We start from the raw sequence: 19,573 nt of genomic DNA on the forward strand, positions 1-19,573 counted from the left end.
AGGCTTACTGACCATAAAGAAGGCTTTCTTGGTCAAGGATTCCCTTCATTCACAAAGTCTACATAGGAGTCATGGTGAAGAGTTGAATGTTCCTTGGAGAGGCTCTTCCTCTTGGAAGAAGCCCAGAGATACTGACAGCCATAGACTTCCTTTCCCTTGATAACCCCCTTCCACTCCACATCCCATTCCCCCAGCATGTACACAAAATTCTCTCTCATGAGATTCCTCTTTCTCTCTCCCTTTCTCATTTATGGTCTATGATGTGTAGAAAAACACATCTTTCAGCAGGCAGAGGCAGCTAGGTGATGGTTATCTGTCCTTAAAATTCTTGTTTATCCTTCAGAATCACATTTAGCATTTTATAATGCTCTTCCTAGAGCCCTGGGTTACCCAAGCCGTTCCAAGTAACTTAAGTCTGCCCTTGGTGGAAATCCTGACAGTCAGGGAATGTTCACATGATGGGTTATAAAGTTAATGATGTCTTCAATATAACATAGGCCTTAAATAATAGTAGTTAATATTTAAACACCTTAACATAAGGTTTGCCAATCAAAGAACCAAATTGAACTGTCCTATAACCAACAACTATACCATGGGGTATACATCTAGAGTTGTGTCAATTCACTTTACCCAGTTCCTAGGTAATTACTTCCAAGTGGGCTTCAATGTCACTGAAGAACAAATCCATGAAAAGATATAATCTAAGAAAGATTCAACACCTGTGCTAGGAGCTAGGGATAAAGATAAACATGGTCTCAATATTCAAGAAATTCATAATCTAGGGAGTTCCCTGGCGTTCCAGTGGTTACGACTTGGTGCTTTCACTGCTGTGGCTCTGGGTTCAATCCCTGTTCAGGGAAATAAGATCCCACAAGTCTCATGGTGCAGCCAAAAATAATTAATAATAATAATTATAATAATAATAGAAATTCACAATCTAGTAGAATAATGACTATGGAAGCACCCTGTGACAAAAAGACTATACCAATTAAGGGATTATCATTATTAAGAAGAGAGTCTTGTACTATAATTTAGATGCTGAGAGGAAAATAAATATTTACTAACCAGCATTAAATTTTCACAACAATCCTACTGGTTTGATTGCTGGATCAGTTATAGTGCCTTCATGGGCAAGAAATAAGAAAGAAACCCAACTAAAAGTGGCTTCCACAAGAAGAAAAATGTATTATCTCACTTAACCATAAGTTTAGCCATAAGGACTACTGGGGTTGATTAATTCAGTAGCTCAATCATATCTGTAAGAACCCAAGTTCTTTTCATCTTTCTGTTCTGTCATTGTATTAGGGCTCTTCAGAAAAATAGAACCAACAGAATGTATATACATATATCAGATTGGGTATGGAACCTGACTAGTCCCAAGATCTGCAGGGTGAGTTGGCAAGCTAGAGACCCAGGAGAGTTGTTGGTGTAGTTACAATCTGAAGTCTAGCAGGCTCAAGACCCAGGAAGAGCCAATAGTTCAGTTCTAGTCTGAAAGGAGGAAGAAAACTGATCTCCCAGATCAAAGGCAGTAAGGCAAGAGGAATTTTCTCATTTCAGGGGAGGGTCAGCCTTCTTATTCTATTTAGACCTACAACTGACTGGATGAGGTCCACCCACATTAGGGAGGGCAATCTGCTTTACTCAGTCTATTGACTTAAATGTTAAACTCATTCAAAAATATCCTCACAGAAACACCCAGAATAATGTTTAACCAAATATCTGGGCACCCTGTGGTCCAGTCAAGTTGACACATAGAATTAACCACATATTCATCATCAGCATTTGGTCTGCACTCTTCTGGGTAGCAAAATGGCAGCAACAGTTCCAGCCATCACATCCTCACTCAACATCCAAAAGCTGGAGTAAGAAGAGGCAGATGTTTTTGCTATACCCTTTCTAAAAGTTAGGAAAAACATCCCCAAAGATGAGCCCTCCATACCTACCCCTCATTTGTACTTCCATCTCATTGGCTAGAATTATGTCATATGCCCATTCCTAAGCCAATCACTTGCAAGGGGAGAGATTTACCCCCATGCCCTAGGACCAGCAAAGGGCTCGTCTTCCTCTGAAGCACTTGACAGTCTAATACATTGTTGTTAGAAAGGAAAAAAAGGTTTGGATGGGGCAAGTAGGGGTTGGGGGTAGCTACTGGCTAAACAACTAACAGTGTCTGCCATAATTTCTATTATGCCATTTTAAAGATATGGACACTGAGGCTCAGAAAGGTTGAATTGATCAGCACCACCCAGCTAGAACTATCAAGTTAAAATTTCCAATCAGATTTCTCTGACTCTAATTTGCTTGCTCTATTTATAGGTCTAACTGTAGACAGACCTATCTCTGCCCCATACTGTAACCTTGAGCAAGTGCCTTAATCCCTCCAAATCTTCTGTCACTGATAAGTAGACACAACAGTAGTCCTGACCTTTTAGAGTATCATATTAACTTAGATCATGTATGTAAAGCACTTTAGCTGTTATTTATTGCCACTGCATAGTAAAAAGAACACACACTGTACAACTCCAGGAGGCACTATTCACCTAGCATATAAGACAAATTATGCCCCTGGAATTTCACCATAGCATCACCCTTACTAAGAGGTATAGAAAACTTAACTCTAGAATGAGGAGTGGAGAATTCTTGGATTTAAGTACGACAACACAGGCAAGTTTTAACTCAGTGCCACAACAAACAGGTGAAGGAAAGACAACAGAATTTTCCAAGCCTAATGGTAAGAACCTTTATATATGTGTGCCTTATATTCTCACAAAAGCCCTAGGATGATAAAGAAATTTTGTTATTGCTTTTGTTTTTCCTGTAGAGAGTTACTATGGTAGGGCTTAATTCTAAAAAGGAAACAGAATTTCCTGATTTCCTTGCTGGAAGATATTGTCAGTCAGTCAACACCCTTTCCAGGGGGCTCATTGTGTCCCTCGTATTCTAAGTGCCAGGGCTTCAGCATGATGCAGGAGGTACTGGGCTGCAAAGTCAGAAGGTCTGGGTTCTAGCTTTGCTCTGTGTCCAGCTAGCAATATCAAAGGGAACAGTCAATGATCATGTACTTTTCTCTCTGTATCCACATTTATCCGTAAATAGGGTGACAAGGTAGACTCATTGGTCTCTAAGGTATCTTCCAGTTCTGACATTCTCTGAGCCACTCCCACCGCTCTGGCCTCGTGGGGATGCTGCAAGTCAGACTTCATTAGCAGCGATATCTCAGCTCACCCCTCAAGAGAGGCTTAAACAGTCACAGAAGCAGAAAGGAGGAAGCCATTCAACACAGCTCTTCTGAAACACAATGTATGGACAAGGAGGGAGAGATGGGTCGGCTGAGGTAGAGGAGTGATTGGCTTCTCTGAAGGGCAGGCAGGTGAGGCAAGTCTAGTCATCCTCAGTGCATGAGTGGTCACGTGTGGCAGTGCTACTGAGAACGAGAAAGGGCCTGGTTTACAGAACAATCTATGACCTAGCTCCCCGTATATGCAGTCTGAAGCCTCGGGTCTGAGTAATGGGTCTGCTGCTGTTTACCCATAACCTGGTTTCCACAGCGATCCTGGTTTCTCCAGTAAGGAGGTGGAAGGAAGACGGTGTGGTGTGATGTGATGGGAGGAGTCCTGGAAGCAGGGTAAAGGATATCTAGTTTTAGCCCCATCTTGGACAAGCCATCGGCGCCCATTGGGTCTCAGATTCTCTATCTGTTGAGTTCTGCAGCAGATGATCTGGAAGGTTCCTTCCAGGTCTCTGGTGATCTAACAGATGTTATCAACTGCTACTGTGTCTTTGCATGTATCTGAAAATTGTTTTCTTAAAATGTATCTCTTCTTGTTTTATCTTTATTTTTATTATCTATTATTATTATTATTATTTTTGGCTGTGCCCTGCGGCATGCGGGATCTTAGTTCCCTGACTAGGGATCGAACCAGTGCCCACTGCAGTGGAAGCGCAGAGTCTGAACCACTGAACCACCAGGGAAATCCCCTGTCTCTTCTTGTTTTAGAACAGAAATGGTAGTTTCTTGAAGGCAAAAGAGATAATGAAGAAAAACTGGGGCAGGGAGGTCGAAAATTCAGTCACGTTCTTGAAACTGAAAAATTGAGGGCTATTGAAGGAAAATCAGATAAAAATGCAGGCATCTGTAAATTCCCAGGATGTGATACATGAGGGATCCTTAATGTCTGTCCTATTTGGGGGAGCAATTCCAATTACCTTATCAGTGCCCACAGGAGGGACTCGTAAATGGTTAACTGATTAACTTTAGTATCAATATAACAACTAGGCAAGGAGTAGGTGATTATAAAAGTTTCCTTGCAGTTCTAATATCTGGATACATTTTGCACCCAGAGGACACCTGTGGAGGCAACAAAGCCTCAAAAGTAGGATGCATAATGGTCAGGTGAACCTGTGTTGGAATAATATCAACTAAGCTATTTACAGCGGGACCCCAGGCAAGTTTTTAGTCTCGCAGGCACTGTGTTTCCTCATCTGTAAAATGGAGAGAATAACAGTAGGTACCATCCAGGTTTGTTCACTTAACAAATATTTACTGAACACCTACTAGGCACCAGGGATATATTAGTGAATAACACAGATTAAGACCCTGTCCTCATGGAGATTCTTTCTAGTTAGGAGAGAGACAAAGTTAATAAGTAAGTAAGTAAATAACCAAGACAGTGATAGGCATCAATAAGTGCTGTGAAGGAAATAAAACAGAGGAAGGAGTGAGTGACTGAAGGGAAGGGTGAGAGACATGAGTGTTCAGGGCAGACCTCACAGAGGAAATGACATTTGTCAGGAAGGAGCAGCCATGGGAAGCTGGGGGAGAGTGGCCTTCTAGGCTGAGGAGACAGCAAAGCCTCTATGGCTGGAACTAGCTGGGTATGTTTTAGGAATAGAAGGAAGGTCGCTGTAGCTGGAGTGCGTTGAGCAAGGCAGAGGGTGTGACCGAAGCGGAGGGGAGATGGGGCCAGATCTTATGGGACTTTGTAGGCCTGATACATTTTAATCCAACAGCAATGGGAAACCACTGACAGGCTTTCAGTAGGAGAGGAAGCTGATGGTGGAAGCTGATGTGTAAAGACGGCCCTGTTTGCTGTATAGAGAAGAGACTGCCAATGAGCAGGCCTGTTAGGAGTCAGTTGTGAATGAGGGGTGATAAGGGCTGGGCGGTTGGTGGTGGTGGAGACGGACGGAAGTATTGATAATTCAATACTTTAGGATATACTCTGGAGGGCAAGTGGATTAAATGAGGTCATCTAGGCTTCCCTGGTGGCACAGTGGTTGAGAATCTGCCTGCTAATGCAGGGGACACGGGTTCGAGCCCTGGTCTGGGAAGATCCCACATGCCGCGGAGCAACTAGGCCCGTGAGCCACAACTAGTGAGCCTGCGCATCTGGAGCCTGTGCTCCGCAACAAGAGAGGCCACGATAGTGAGAGGGCCACGCACCGCGATGAAGAGTGGCCGCCGCTTGCCACAACTAGAGAAACCCCTTGCACAGAAACGAAGACCCAACACAGCCAAAAATAAATAAATAAATTAATTAATTAAAAAAAAAAAAGAAAGCCCTTAAAACATTTCATTTGGAGACAAATCAGTAAGCAAATTAAAAAAAAAAAAATGAGGTCATCTATGTAAAACACCAAGCACCGTGCCTGATATGAAGGGGCTCAATCAAGTGCTTGGATAGATAATAGGATCTGGTGTAGCAGGCCTGTTGCAATTCCATAAGTCAAACAGGAATTTTCCAAATACTTAGGTCACAGAGCAGGTTAGCAAGCTGGTTCAAACATTCATTTATTATGTGCCACTTGGGCAAGTCACATTTGGGACCTCAGTTTCCCCATTCAGAAATGAGGAGTGGACCAGGTGAACTCTAAGGCAGCTGCTAGAGCTTACATCCTATGAGTCTTTTTTTATAGGATGTATCAGTCAGGGTTTGATCGAAGAAGCAGAGTCACTTTGGGTAAGGTAGAATCAAGAATTTATAAAAAGCATCAGACCTCACAAAACTGTGGAAGCCAGTGCAGTACTCTGCAAGGGTACTGGGCCTGAAGTCAGTACAGATCAACCAGGCCTGCAGTCAAGAAGGAAAGCTGGGCAAAAAGTTTGGGAAGTTGAGGGCACACTGGAACCACAGGGACAAACTGGATCCTGTGTCTGTCTCTAACCACCTCTAATCTTGAGGATGCAGGTGACCTGCAAAAGCTCGAGCCCTTGGCCACAGAATTACTCAAGCACCTGGCCCAGGACTCAGAGAAGCTGAAGGACATAGCGCAGGTCCAGATCCTGCCAGCAAGTGAGCCAGCAGTTAGGGACAACATCCATGAACTGCCACCGTACCTGGCACCCAACACTGACTTTCAGAGCATAAAGCGCTGCTTCACTTCAACCTCCCCAGTCTCGGGCTAATTTCTCTTGTGGCCAATCCCAATCTAGAACCATGCAAGAAAGGGAATTCTGGAAAATGTAGTTCTACTGTAGCTAAATGGACACAGTACAAAGCTACCAGAGTCACTCTCTGTCAACTTGGCAGTCACACACCCTTCTTTTAACCATACTTAACTTCTTATTTATTTATTTATTTGGTTGCACCTGGTCTTAGTTGCCACATGTGGGCTTCTTAGTTGCAGCGTGTGAACTCTTAGTTGTGGCATGCATGTGGGATCTAGTTCCCTGACCAGGGATCGAACCCGGGGCCCCTGCATTGGCAGCACAGAGTCTTATCCACTGCGCCACCAGGGAAGTCCCCATAGTTAACTTTTTTTTTTTTAATTTATTTATTTATTTATATATTTTTATTTTTGGCTGTGTTGGGTCTTCGCTTCTGTGCGAGGGCTTTCTCCAGTTGTGGCGAGCGGGGGCCACTCTTCATCGCGGTGCGCGGGCCTCTCACCGTCGTGGCCTCTCCCGTTGTGGAGCACAGGCTCCAGACGCGCAGGCTCAGTAGTTGTGGCTCACGGGCTTAGTCTCTCCGCGGCATGTGGGATCTTCCCAGACCCGGGCTCGAACCCGTGTGCCCTGCATTGGCAGGCAGATTCTTAACCACTGCGCCACCAGGGAAGCCCAACCTCTTCTTTTTAAAAAAATTTATTTATTTATTTATTTTTGGTTGTGTTGGGTCTTCGTTGCTGCGTGCAGGCTTCATCTAGTTGCAGTGAGCGGGGGCTACTCTTTGTTGCGTTGCGCGGTTTTCTCATTGCAGTGGCTTCTCTTGTTGCAGAGCATGGGCTCTAGGTGCACCGGCTTCAGTAGTTGTGGCTTGCGGGCTCTAGAGCGCAGGCTCAGTAGCTGTGGTGCACATGCTTAGTTGCTCCGAGGCACGTGGGATCTAGTTCCCTGACCAGGGCTCAAACCCGTGTCCCCTGCATTGGCAGGTGGATTCTTAACCACTGCTCTACCAGGGAAACCCTTTAACTTCTAAATAAAAATAGCAAAATCATGCTTCCACTTAACATGACCCAACTGTCCCCCATGCAACTGAAAACATAACCCCATCTAAAGTCCCTTTATTCATCTTTGGGTAGTCATTCTTTCTCTAGCAGAGTCACACTCTCTTTTGATTATTTTGTTACTTACTTCTGTTGCGGTTACATGTTGCTGAATAACAAACCAACCTAAACCTATAGGCATTGCAAAAGACTGAATGTTTTTGTCCTCTCAAAATTCATATGTTGAAATCCCAATCCCCAATGTGTTCGTATTGGAAATGGGGATTTGGGGAGGTGATTGGGTCATGAGGGCAGGCACAAATGGGATTAATGTCCTTGTAAAAGAGACCCCAGAGAGCTCCCTTGTCCCTTTTGCTATGTGAGGACACAGCGAAAAGGCATCCATCTATGAACCAGGATGTGGACCCTTACCACTGAATCCACTGGTGCCTTGATCTTAGACTCAGTATCCAGAGCCGGGAGAAATAAATATCTGCTTATAAGACACCCAGTCTGTGGTATTTTGTTACAGCAGCTCAAATGGACTAAGATAGGCATAAAACAACAACCATGGATTTAGTGTGTCAGGAATTTGGAAAGGCACAGCAAGGATGGTTCTTCTATGCTCCACAATGTCTGGGCCGGGATGACTCAAACAGCTGAGGGTGAGAACAACTGGGGCCAGAGAATCCATTTCCAAGATGGCTTCTTCATTCACATTTCTGGCACTTGGCCTGGGATGGCTGAAGGACAGGATTATCTGGGACCATCAACTGGAAAGCCTATATGTGGCCTCTCCTGCATGGTGGTATCAAGGTAGTTGGACATTACAAGGCTGCTCAGAGCTCTAAAATGAATTTCCCAGTAAATAAGGTAGAAACCGCAAGGCCTTTTATGACGTAGCTTTGGAAGTCACCTAGTGTCACTTACTCCACACTCTATTGGTTGAAGGAGTCACAGCCCCTTCCAGATTCAAGGAAAGGGAACATATACTTTGCCCTTTAATGGGAAGAATGTCGAAGAAATTGAGGCTGTTTTAAAACCACCACCTGGAACACTGTCTAGTCTAGTTCTTGCTTATCCATAGCAGGTGGCTAGTTCACCCTTTGGTAATTATTTAACACCACTTTTATTCCTGTTCATATCTCACCTGTATCAAATGATGAGAGTGATGCCTGTGAGAATATTATTACAGGTGCCTTCTTTTCTATGCTTCCCAAGGGCTCTTGGAAATTTACACATGCCTCATAGCTAAGCTCACATTCTGATTTTTCTACAAATGTATCATTTACAGGTGATCCCCTGACTTATAATTCCTTGGCTTGAGATCCCTGCTGACAGCCTGTGTTGTAGCATGTATGATTGCTAATGGCTTTAGCTGACAATAATGAAATGAGTGGTCAACTAGCCAATGAACAGTGATAAGAAAATGTCTTCAGCTGATTTATGAAGTAGAGAAACAGGCTTCTGAATCAAACAACAATTTGGTCAAGACACTTTTCTACCTTAAAAGACTTAGGAATTGGCACAATAAAATAGAAAAGGAAGATAAATGATTGGCAAAAACAACCAAGTTCAGAGGAAAGCTGAAAGCTGTTTTGCAGGAGTGGCTTATAGAATAGACTTGACCATCATTCTGGGACCAGTTAGGTTGTATTTTGGTTGTCACCTATACCCAGCACATAATAAAAGCTCTCTTTTTCTGAAGAACTAGAGCACTTATAGCCTGAACCATTCATTTATTTTATTTTTTTAAATAAATAAATTTATTTATTTATTTTTGGCTGCGTTGGGTCTTTGTTGTTGCGCGCGGGCTTTCTCTAGTTACGGCGAGCAGGGGCTACTCTTCCTTGCAGTGCGTAGGCTTCTCATTGCGGTGGCTTCTCTTGTTGCAGAGCATGGGCTCTAGGTGCGTGGGCTTCAAGAGTTGCGGCACACAGGCTCAGTAGTTGTGGCTCACAGGCTCTAGAGCGCCAGCTCCGTAGTTGTGATGCATGGGCTTAGGTGCTCCACAGCATGTGGGATCTTCCTGGACCAGGGCTCGAACCCGTGTCCCCTGCACTGGCAGGCGGATTCTTAACCACTGTGCCACCAGGGAAGTCCCCCATTCATTTATTTATTCAACAAATATCTATTGAGAGCCTTCGTTGGGTCAGGTAGTGTTTTTCTTTGCTGTTCAGCACAGCCTCTGACCTCAGAGGATTGTGAAGGAGACTGAAAAAAACAACAAAAAAACAGAAACAAAGAAACCAAACGTATAATACAGTAAGAGAGCTCAAGAAAAAGCACTTAACTATAAACAAGCTTGTTTTACTCTTGGTCTCATGTCTTAATCTCCTCCAATATGACTATAAGGTCCTTGAAGGCAGGGACCTCCTTTTATATCTGCATACCACTCAGTACTCAGCTCAGTGACATGTCCACAATGGTTATTTGGACTAAACATCATTAAACATTTGCTAATGGCTTGACTGATAAATACTGAAATGAAACGAGGTTGTGGAGGTATAAAATGTTTGCATTACTTTTTGTCTCCTGCAAAGGTTATTGGTTGCCCATCTGTGCATTAAACCATCACCACCACCAAGTAAGAGTGTCCTCTGTACCATTTTATGCTTGGAAAGAGGAACAACAGGGCTTTGATTCCTTGATACCCAAGAGTTCTATGGTGACTTGATTCTTCTCTGCTAGCTAATGGTGCAACCACGATAAGAAGGGGATTTGGCTCTGCCGTTACTTAACCACTTGGGGCCTCTGATTCCTCAACTTTGAGCAAGATTAGTGTTCCCTTCTGCTTTATTCAGTACACATGTTCTTGTTTTATAACTAGTTCGGGTGCAGGGTAAGATGCAGCACCTAGACTGTCCATAAACCCATGGGATGGGGCATGGCTTCTCCCTATGCTTCTGTTGTCCCACCGTAAATTCCCAATCCTTATGAGGTTTTAGTCGCAGTGAATTTTCCCCTCAAAAACCAAACAGGATAATAATGAACCACTTTCTTGCATTTTCTATCAAGACAGCTCTTTGTGAGTTTTAAATGTTCTGTTCAGATTCAAAGAAGCTGGTTTCTTCATGAGTGGTTGGAATAAGACTTTTCTTGGAAGCTATTGAATATGGATTAGTTGGATTGTTTCGCAGGAAATAAAAAGCAGGCTCTAGGGTGACTACTTCAGCACTTAATTGGGTTAGCAAAGAACTGCAAATGAGAGGTTTCCCTTAGGAGGGAAAGGATGTTTATAGGCCCCCCCACCCCCCCAGGTGGTGGATTTTAACCTAAACGTTAGTCTTCAAATGCAGCCTTTAATTTAGGAACCATTACAAGAATCTATGAGAGCAGAAAATGTCAGGTTGAAAAATTAACACATCACAGGAGTTAATTAGAACCCAGCCTCTCATTAGATGCAAATGGAGAGCCCTCCAACTGCCCAACAGCCCGCTGAAGTCATGTTTGTTGCCGCTCCAAAGTGGCTGCATCCTTATTACTCAGGGAGTGGACTAAGAAGCTGCCCAGGCACTCAGGCCAGAGCCACTAGGGACCCATGGCCTGCCCTTTAGATTAACAGAAGGTCTATTCCCAAGTCCCTACCTTCTACTCCTCTCCTAAACGCTCTGCGTGTCACAGGGTGGATAGCCTTCTGCCTGGAACTCCCTTGGGGAAGTGTTTTCTGCAACAAAGACAAACATGCCATGCCTGTCACCAGGCGCAGATTGTCGACTGTGTAAACCACTCTGTGAGAGGGAGGCTGAGGAGCTCCAGGCCATTCAGACTTAGTTCTAAGTCGTGGTCTTTGTTTTCTTTCCACATTCAGACTGAAATGTGATTCCCCTGGCTTTCTTTTTTGGAAAATACCTGCGATGAGTTCCATGCCGGGAAAGAAAAGCTGTTGACGGGAAAAGCTTCTGACGGGCAAGGGGCTTTTTGAAGTGCTCTCAAAGGAGACAGTCGCTTCAAGCAGGCTGAGGCAGGGATGCCCGGGCTCTAGGAATAAGAGGTCCAGATCACAAAAGTATCATCTTTAACTATGGATTAGGCCAAGTGTCAAGCAGCTTCCTCTGTAAGAGCAGTGCCATGCACACAGACTTCTGGGCCAGGCAGATATGCATCTGAGTCCTTCTCTGTCACTTACTCTGTGCTCTTGGGCAAACTGCTTAACCTCTCGGAACATCAGTTTTCTCAGGCTGTTGTGTGAAATAAATGACATAATGCATGTAAAGTGTGTAAAACAGTATCTGGCACAAAGTAAAGGTTCTATATGAGTTATTTGTTATTGACTTAATGGTATTCCTTCACCCAACACCAGTGGGTTCCCTCTGTGTGCCAGGCCCTGTGCGAGGGACAGCTCCTGCTCCTTGACCTCACGGACTCCATTGTTTAATAAACCATGTACACGTATCTTTAGCACAAAGCAAGCTCCCCTCCCCTCCCCGCAAGTGCCGTAGGAGAAGTGCCAATCGCACATAGCTCTGCTTTGTCCAGTAGCTCAGAATTCTGCTGATTATCCCCCTTTGGGCAGCCCTCCAAACTCAGCTACCTCTACCTTCAATTTACCCACAATTCTCTCTGTGTGCACTTACACATCGAGTTACAGTTGTCATTTTTTTTTTTTTAATTTATTTTTGGCTGTGTTGGGTCTTCGTTTCTGTGTGAGGGCTTTCTCTAGTTGTGGCAAGTGGGGGCCACTCTTCATCGCGGTGCACGGGCTTCTCACTATCGCGGCCTCTCTTGTTGCGGAGCACAGGCTCCAGACGCGCAGGCTCAGTAGTTGTGGCTCACGGGCCTAGTTGCTCCGCGGCATGTGGGATCTTCCCAGACCAGGGCTCGAACCCGTGTTCCCCGCATTAGCGGGCAGATTCTCAACCACTGCGCCACCAGGGAAGACCCCTACAGTTGTCTTTTTATTCTTTGTCTCCTCCTGTGAGTTCCTACAGGGTGAGAATCATCTATTCATTTGATTCATTCATCTAATCATTTATTCATCTCTGTAGGCCAATGGTCTCAAGCATTACTCCGCAGAGATGAATGGGCACCACATGAGTGGTACAGAGCTCCTTCCAACTTGCATCCAGCCTCTGCCATATGCCAGACTTAGCTGAAATGGGAGGTTATAAACACACATTAAAACTTGGTCCCTGTCATCAAGTCCCTGGAAAACAGTGCTATAAGTGTTGGGCCAAAATACCTCAGGAAGAGAGTAGAAAGCTCTTAACCCAGATCCTCAGACCTGGGCTGCAGAAGATGTCCCACAACAAGAACAATAACCAAGTTATTCGGCGCTTAGGATGTGTCAGTGCGCTCAACGATTTACACGCATTATCTCATTTAACTCAGAACAACTGTGTGGGGGGAGATATGAACTTCCTTATTTTACAGATGGCCAGTCTGAGGCTCCGAGAGGCACACTGGCTTGACCACAGTCCTGCAACGAGTAAATGGCTTAGGAATCCACCTGCTGAGGGTTTCCCTGGCCCGACTGGAAAGTGGAAAGTGTGGGCTAGCACAAAGCTCCGTCCAAGGAGGGGCGGGTGGGGAGAAGGGCTGGGAGTGAGAGGGAAAAGTTGGATCGAAAAACGGCTGCCATGAGCCCCAGGACTCCCGCAGAAGCAGAATAAGTCAGAAAGAGATGCAGGCTGCAGGGGAGGGATGCCCGGGAGGCTGGGGAAGGTGAGCCCCGGCGGTTGTGCGCCTTCTCAGCCCCCCATGCACAGGTCAGGCTTCTCCCCTCCTGCCCTCTCACCCTCCCAACCTTATTTAGAAACCGTGTCCCCGAGACAGGAAGGGCGGCGGGCCGAGAAGCACGGAGCGTCCCGGTCTCATTTCCTTTCGAATCCCCCTGTGGAATTTCATTTCATACGGTGAGGAAATCGGAGCGCGAGACCGTTGGCTGGTCGGCTGCTCCGGGGCGCCTCCCCCCATTCGCGGCTGGAGACAGACAGCTCCCGGGTGCAGGTCAGGCCGAGGCTGGGGGCGGGGAGAGGGGGGCGGGCTCCAACCCAAGCAAGTTCGGAGTGAAAATAGCTGCGAGCTCACGCTGTACCAGGCACGGTGCTTAAGCATTTTACGCGTTATCTCTAATCCTCCCAAGTCTCTTTACGGATGAGGAAACTGACGCCGAGAGGCTGAGCCATTTGCTCAAGGTCACACAGCCGGATTTAAAGCCACAATCTTTGTAAATCCAAATCCCGTGTTCTTTGTATACGCTTCTCTGCTTGATGGGGAAGTGGCCACGGGCTGAGGTGACAGCTGGAAGAAAAAAAGGAAAAGGGAGCCGACTCCTCTGGGAGCGCTTCTCACCTGGGACAGAAGGGGCAGGCTGGCCCAGCTGGAGCGTCTCGGCTCCATCCCCGCCTGGCCCCCGAGCGCCGAGAACCGGGTGGGAGGAAAGTGAGAGCCGGGAAGCGGGGCGGAGCGCTACGGGACGGGAGGGAGGGGCGGAGGAGGGGGGCGGGCGGGCGGGAGCCTGACCCTGCCCAGGGCAGAGCGGCCCCGCCCCTCGCTGGCCACGGCGCCCGGCCATTGGAGAGGCGCGCTGTCCGTCCCGTCCCGCCACCGCCCAGCAAACCTCCAGCGCCTCGGAGGGCTCGGGTGGTGAAAGTGGTGCGGCGCTGCGTGCTGGCGGGCTTCGCGGAGACGCTGAGCGGCCGCGGCCGGCGCCGGGTTGGGGGCTCGCCGCCTGTGGCCATGACCCTCGCAGTCTGTCCTTCGGCCCCGGCCGGGGGCGTCTAATACCCCACACAGTCGCGCGCAGCTGCTGGAGAGCCCGGCGGCTGCCCCCTCGTCGCCCTTGGCGCCTTATCACACTTCCTTTCCCGGAGCTGGGAGCAGCGCGGGCAGCCGGCTCCCCCGTGCAAACTGGGGGTGTCTGCTGGAGCAGCCCTCGCCACCGCCGCCGCTGCCCCCCGGCTCTGGCCATGGCCTGGCGGGGCGCAGGGCCGCGCGTCCTGGGGGCCCCCGGGGGCGTCGGTCTCAGCCTGCGGCTGCTGCTACTCTTGCTGCTGCTCCTGAGGCCGGCGCGGGGCTTCGGGGACGAGGAGGAGCGGCGCTGCGACCCCATCCGCATCTCTATGTGCCAGAACCTGGGCTACAACGTGACCAAGATGCCCAACCTGGTGGGGCACGAGCTGCAGACGGACGCCGAGCTGCAGCTGACAACTTTCACGCCGCTCATCCAGTACGGCTGCTCCAGCCAGCTGCAGGTGGGCGCCCCTACCCCGGGCGGGACCCCTTGGGCAGGGACGCCCCAAACTAACTCCGTGGAGCCCTTGCCAAGTCAAGCCCCCTGCCCCCTTCCTAGGTCTGAAGGGTATTAACTATCCTGGAGAAGTGGTTTCCATTCCCACCCCCACTTTTCTGTCCCTTCTCAGGGACTGGAAGCCAAAACATTGTGTAAGTCATCTGGCCTGCGAAAGAACCCACTCTTACACCCCGCCCTTCCGTTTTTCTCCCCTGCCCACCCGTGTCTGGCCAAGCCCCTGACCCCAGTGGAGCTGAGAGTTATCTTTGCCAAGGATTCTGGCCGCCGCTGCTCGGTGGGCGAGTCCCAGGCAGGGCAGCCAGCTGCAGCTAAGACTTGGAAGGAGAGATAAGGAGACGGGAATTTCTCCTCCCTCACCGACCTCCTTTCTCCCCCCATATTTTTTGGGTGTGTTATTAAATGAAACACCCCTGCCCCGTTTCTGCAGAATGGCCCCTCGCGTCGTCCTGCATGATTTTAGAGGTCATGCAGTAAGGAATGGCTGCGATGGCTTGAGTTCCTTCTTAGCCTCAGGGTTAAGGGCAGGTTTAGTACTTGGAAGGGGAGAAGATATCACTTGGGAAAAAGGCGTTAGTATGGTCAAGCTCCAGAAGGTAGTTTGTGTATTGGAAGTTTTTTTGGTTTTGTTTTTTTTTTTTTTGCAGTCATTAAAAATGTTAAAGCTTATGTAATAATATAGATAATGTTCATCCTACCATAAAAAGTGAAGAATTTGCATATACAGGGTGATTATATAACCTTATAACAACAACCAGTTCATTTAAAAAAAAAAAAAAGAACCGAAAGGAAATTTTTAAAAATGTTAACACTGGTTGTGTTTTGATTGGTGAGGCTATGAGTGATTTTTAGAAGTTTAGAAAAGAGAGAAGTTGGGGGAAATAGAGGATAGTTATGCAGGCTAAAAGCCTTAGAAATCTGTGGTTCTGGTTGTAACTTTTGAGAGATAAGAAACAGGCAGGCAGCTGACTTACTAGGTGCATGTTTTTACATAGGTCATTTGGAAAGTTGGATTGTGGTTTCAGAAAGATGGTTGGGATTAGACCTGTTGCTGGTAAAATGTCCCTTTGGAAGTTTCAGGACTTTAGAACTAGGTTATAAAAACTTGAGAAAATGATTCTCTAGCTCTCAGTTTGGAAACAGCACATATCCTGACATCAGTGACAATTTTGTTGGCGAAACAGCTTTTGCAGGGATATATATTTTTAATTACATGTATCCTGGGGAGGCAGCCAAGCTGTTTTGAAGGACAGGACTGGATCCCTTTACATGCTGGAAAATAGTTACTTGTAACTCTAGACTTCATAGACAACATCTGTAAGGAGCCAAGCAGACTGTTTATCAATGCTGGAGGAATTGAGGACAGCAACTGGACTCTCCCCTGCTGGTATTGCAGTTTCAGGGACTGAACATTTATATTTTCCTATTGTGCTTCATTATTATTCTTTGAGGAAACCTGGCCAAACAAACCCCTGGTATCCAGAGGCTTCAACCTGCAATCCCATCCTTGGATTTAACAGTATCTCAGTGAGGACATTTTCTCTTTCAATATGAGACTGGTTAAAAAAATAATTTTAGGGGATAAAATAGAGAAAGGAGAGAATATTAACATGAGAGAAGCCGTATCTACTTTTTTTTTTACATTTATTTTTACGGTGATAAAGAAATGGGGGTAAAAATAAATCACCCCATCACCCAAAGGACTGAGTCATTTGATTAGTCTGTCCAGCTCTTTCAAATAGTAGCTGAAAGGGGAGGGAGACTCAAAGTCAGCTTTTTAAGGTTTATTTCCCTAAGTGTTGTGCAAAAAGGGATTATGTAATTCTTTGAGTCCCTTTTATATATTTATTTATCTATGTTCTCCTGGAAAGGATTACTAGACCCAAAAGAAAAAAAGTGTGCAAGTGATGGATTATTAGGCACATTTGTTTGAGGTCAGAGTCAACAGACACCCCGTAGACTGATTTAAAAGTAGATGCATACTTTGCCCAGAAGCATTCAAGTCAGTTTTGTGCAAGCCTTTGGTCAAACTTCCAAGTCATTGTTTTCTTTGCTCGTTTCATGACTTTTCCAGTTCTTCCTTTGTTCCGTGTATGTGCCCATGTGCACAGAGAAGGTCAATATCCCCATCGGCCCCTGCGGCGGGATGTGTCTTTCGGTCAAGAGACGTTGCGAGCCTGTCCTGAAGGAATTTGGATTTGCCTGGCCGGAGAGCCTGAACTGCAGCAAATTCCCACCACAGAATGACCACAACCACATGTGCATGGAAGGGCCAGGTGATGAGGAGGTGCCCTTACCTCACAAAACCCCCATCCAGCCTGGGGAAGAGTGCCATTCCGTGGGAACCAACTCTGATCAGTACATCTGGGTGAAGAGGAGCCTGAACTGCGTTCTCAAGTGTGGCTATGATGCTGGCTTATACAGCCGCTCGGCCAAGGAGTTCACCGATATCTGGATGGCCGTGTGGGCCAGCCTGTGCTTCATCTCCACCGCCTTCACTGTGCTGACCTTCCTGATCGATTCTGCCAGGTTTTCCTACCCGGAGCGCCCCATCATATTTCTCAGTATGTGCTATAATATTTATAGCATTGCTTATATTGTCAGGCTGACTGTAGGCCGGGAAAGGATATCCTGCGATTTTGAAGAGGCAGCAGAACCTGTTCTCATCCAAGAAGGACTTAAGAACACAGGATGTGCAATCATTTTCTTGCTGATGTACTTTTTTGGAATGGCCAGTTCCATCTGGTGGGTTATTCTGACACTCACTTGGTTTTTGGCAGCGGGACTCAAATGGGGTCATGAAGCCATTGAAATGCACAGCTCTTATTTCCACATTGCAGCCTGGGCTATCCCTGCAGTGAAAACCATTGTCATCTTGATAATGAGACTGGTGGATGCAGATGAATTGACTGGCCTGTGCTACGTGGGGAACCAAAACCTTGATGCCCTCACGGGCTTTGTGGTGGCTCCGCTCTTCACTTACTTGGTGATTGGAACCTTGTTCATTGCTGCAGGCTTGGTGGCCTTGTTCAAAATTCGGTCGAATCTTCAAAAGGATGGGACAAAGACAGACAAGTTGGAAAGGCTGATGGTCAAGATTGGGGTCTTCTCAGTCCTGTACACGGTGCCTGCAACCTGTGTGATTGCCTGTTATTTCTATGAAATCTCCAACTGGGCGCTCTTCCGGTATTCCGCAGATGACTCCAATATGGCAGTTGAGATGTTGAAAATTTTTATGTCTTTGCTGGTAGGCATCACTTCAGGCATGTGGATTTGGTCTGCCAAAACTCTTCACACGTGGCAGAAGTGTTCCAACAGATTGGTGAATTCTGGGAAGGTAAAGAGAGAAAAAAGAGGGAATGGTTGGGTGAAGCCTGGGAGAGGCAATGAAACTGTGGTATAAGGCTAGCCAGCCTCCATGCTTTCCAGATTTTGAAGGGGGTGTGCCAGCATTGCAGTGCAAATGCTACTAAAAGCTTCATGCAGTGAATCTCAGTTTGAACAGGCTAGCAACACTTAAGTGACCCCCATAACCCTCCACCACTCTCCCCCGTCTCCCCCCAGCATCATAAAACTAATGATTTTGCTGCGGACTTTGGAATGATCCAAAATGGAAAAGCCGGTTAGAGGCTTTCAAAGCTGTGAAAAGTCAAAACATTGATCACTTTAGCAGGTCGCAGCTTGGAGCGTGGAGGTCCTGCCTAGATTCCAGGAGGTCCAGGGCATGCTGCTTTTCCCTGCAGGGTGGGATTTGAGCTGTGAGTAGGCAACTTGCAGGGAGAAAGATTAACTTTTTTAACCCTTTAAAAATTTTAAATACTAACTGGGTCTTTCAGATAGCAAAGCGATCTATAAACACTGGAAACGCTGGGTTCAGAGAAGTGTTACAAGAGTTTTATAGTTTGGCTGGTCTAACATAAACATTTTCTGTGGTGTACTGTCTGCTGTTTAGAACTTTGTGGATTGCTCTCCCAAGAGGTGGTGTCAGAATCTTTCAGTGCCTTTGTCATAAAACAGAATTGTTTGAACAAACAAAAGTACTGTACAAACACACATAAGGTATCCAGTGGATTTTTCTTCTCTCTTTTCCTCTTAAATTTCAACAGCTCTGTCCTAGGCTGCTGCTGTTTTCTCCATTTTACGTTAATGACTCAAAAACAGGTATTTTTATAGGAATTTTTGCACTGCAGCACGCCTAATGAGGGGGAAAGGAAGGGTGATTCACTTTCTTGACAATCACTTAATTCAGAGGAAAATGATATTTAGCAACTCGACTTACCTTACCCACCCCAGAGACCGACTGCATTGAGCAACGGGGACTTAATATATTTTACTTTGTGTGATTGCATCTATGCAGACGCCAGTCTGGAAGAGCTAAAATGTTAAGTTTCTTGGCAACTTTGCATTCACACAGATTAGCTATGTAATTTGTGTGTGTCAATTACAATTAAAAGCACATTCTTGGACCATGACATAATAGTTACTCAGCTGACTTTAAAGCTATGGTCAGCTTGCATTCTCAGAATGATAGTGCCTTTTTTTCCCTTTAGCATAAGAATGTTATCAGAGTCTGGTCTACTTACCACAATGGAGACTTTTTCAATTTTGTAAAAGGAGCTAAGGACAGCTAATCCAACTACTTGGTGCATAATTATTTCCTAGTAATTGGCAAGGGCTCCGTATAAGATTTCCTTGGAGGCAGTGTGGCCTGGAGTATTTATATGGTGCTTAATGAATCTCCAGAATGCCAGCCAGGAGCTTGATTGGTTCGTAGGGAATAAAGTGTAGACCATATGAAATGAACTGCAAACTCGAACAGCACAGGTCTTAATTGCCTTTTGCAGAGGTATCCAGAGCTTTTAAAATTTATGCTGTATGTTCCTTGCAAGGGGG

The 19,573-nt window shown here is 46.3% G+C and overlaps 1 protein-coding gene across 1 annotated transcript; it reads left to right on the forward strand.

Annotated features, from left to right (window-relative positions):
• The first annotated feature begins 14,013 nt into the window (after positions 1-14,013).
• FZD4 (frizzled class receptor 4) lies at positions 14,014-18,738 on the forward strand. The gene is made up of 2 exons (XM_068554797.1): positions 14,014-14,624; positions 16,755-18,738. Exons 1-2 carry the CDS (start codon positions 14,340-14,342, stop codon positions 18,081-18,083), a joined length of 1,614 nt encoding a protein of 537 aa, XP_068410898.1. The 5' UTR covers positions 14,014-14,339; the 3' UTR covers positions 18,084-18,738.
• The last annotated feature ends 835 nt before the right edge of the window (positions 18,739-19,573 follow it).

Source organism: Eschrichtius robustus, chromosome 11 (assembly GCF_028021215.1).
Source record: "Eschrichtius robustus isolate mEscRob2 chromosome 11, mEscRob2.pri, whole genome shotgun sequence".
In the NCBI taxonomy this organism is placed as follows: Eukaryota; Metazoa; Chordata; class Mammalia; order Artiodactyla; family Eschrichtiidae; genus Eschrichtius; species Eschrichtius robustus.

What these genes read in the sequence shown, in the direction of transcription:
- FZD4 (XM_068554797.1), top strand. Translation starts at nt 14,340, where the DNA reads ATGGCCTGGCGGGGCGCAGGGCCGCGCGTCCTGGGGGCCCCCGGGGGC. An exon ending in GCTGCTCCAGCCAGCTGCAG is followed by an intron (nt 14,625 to 16,754) that starts GTGGGCGCCCCT and finishes TGACTTTTCCAG; the next exon opens with TTCTTCCTTTGTTCCGTGTA.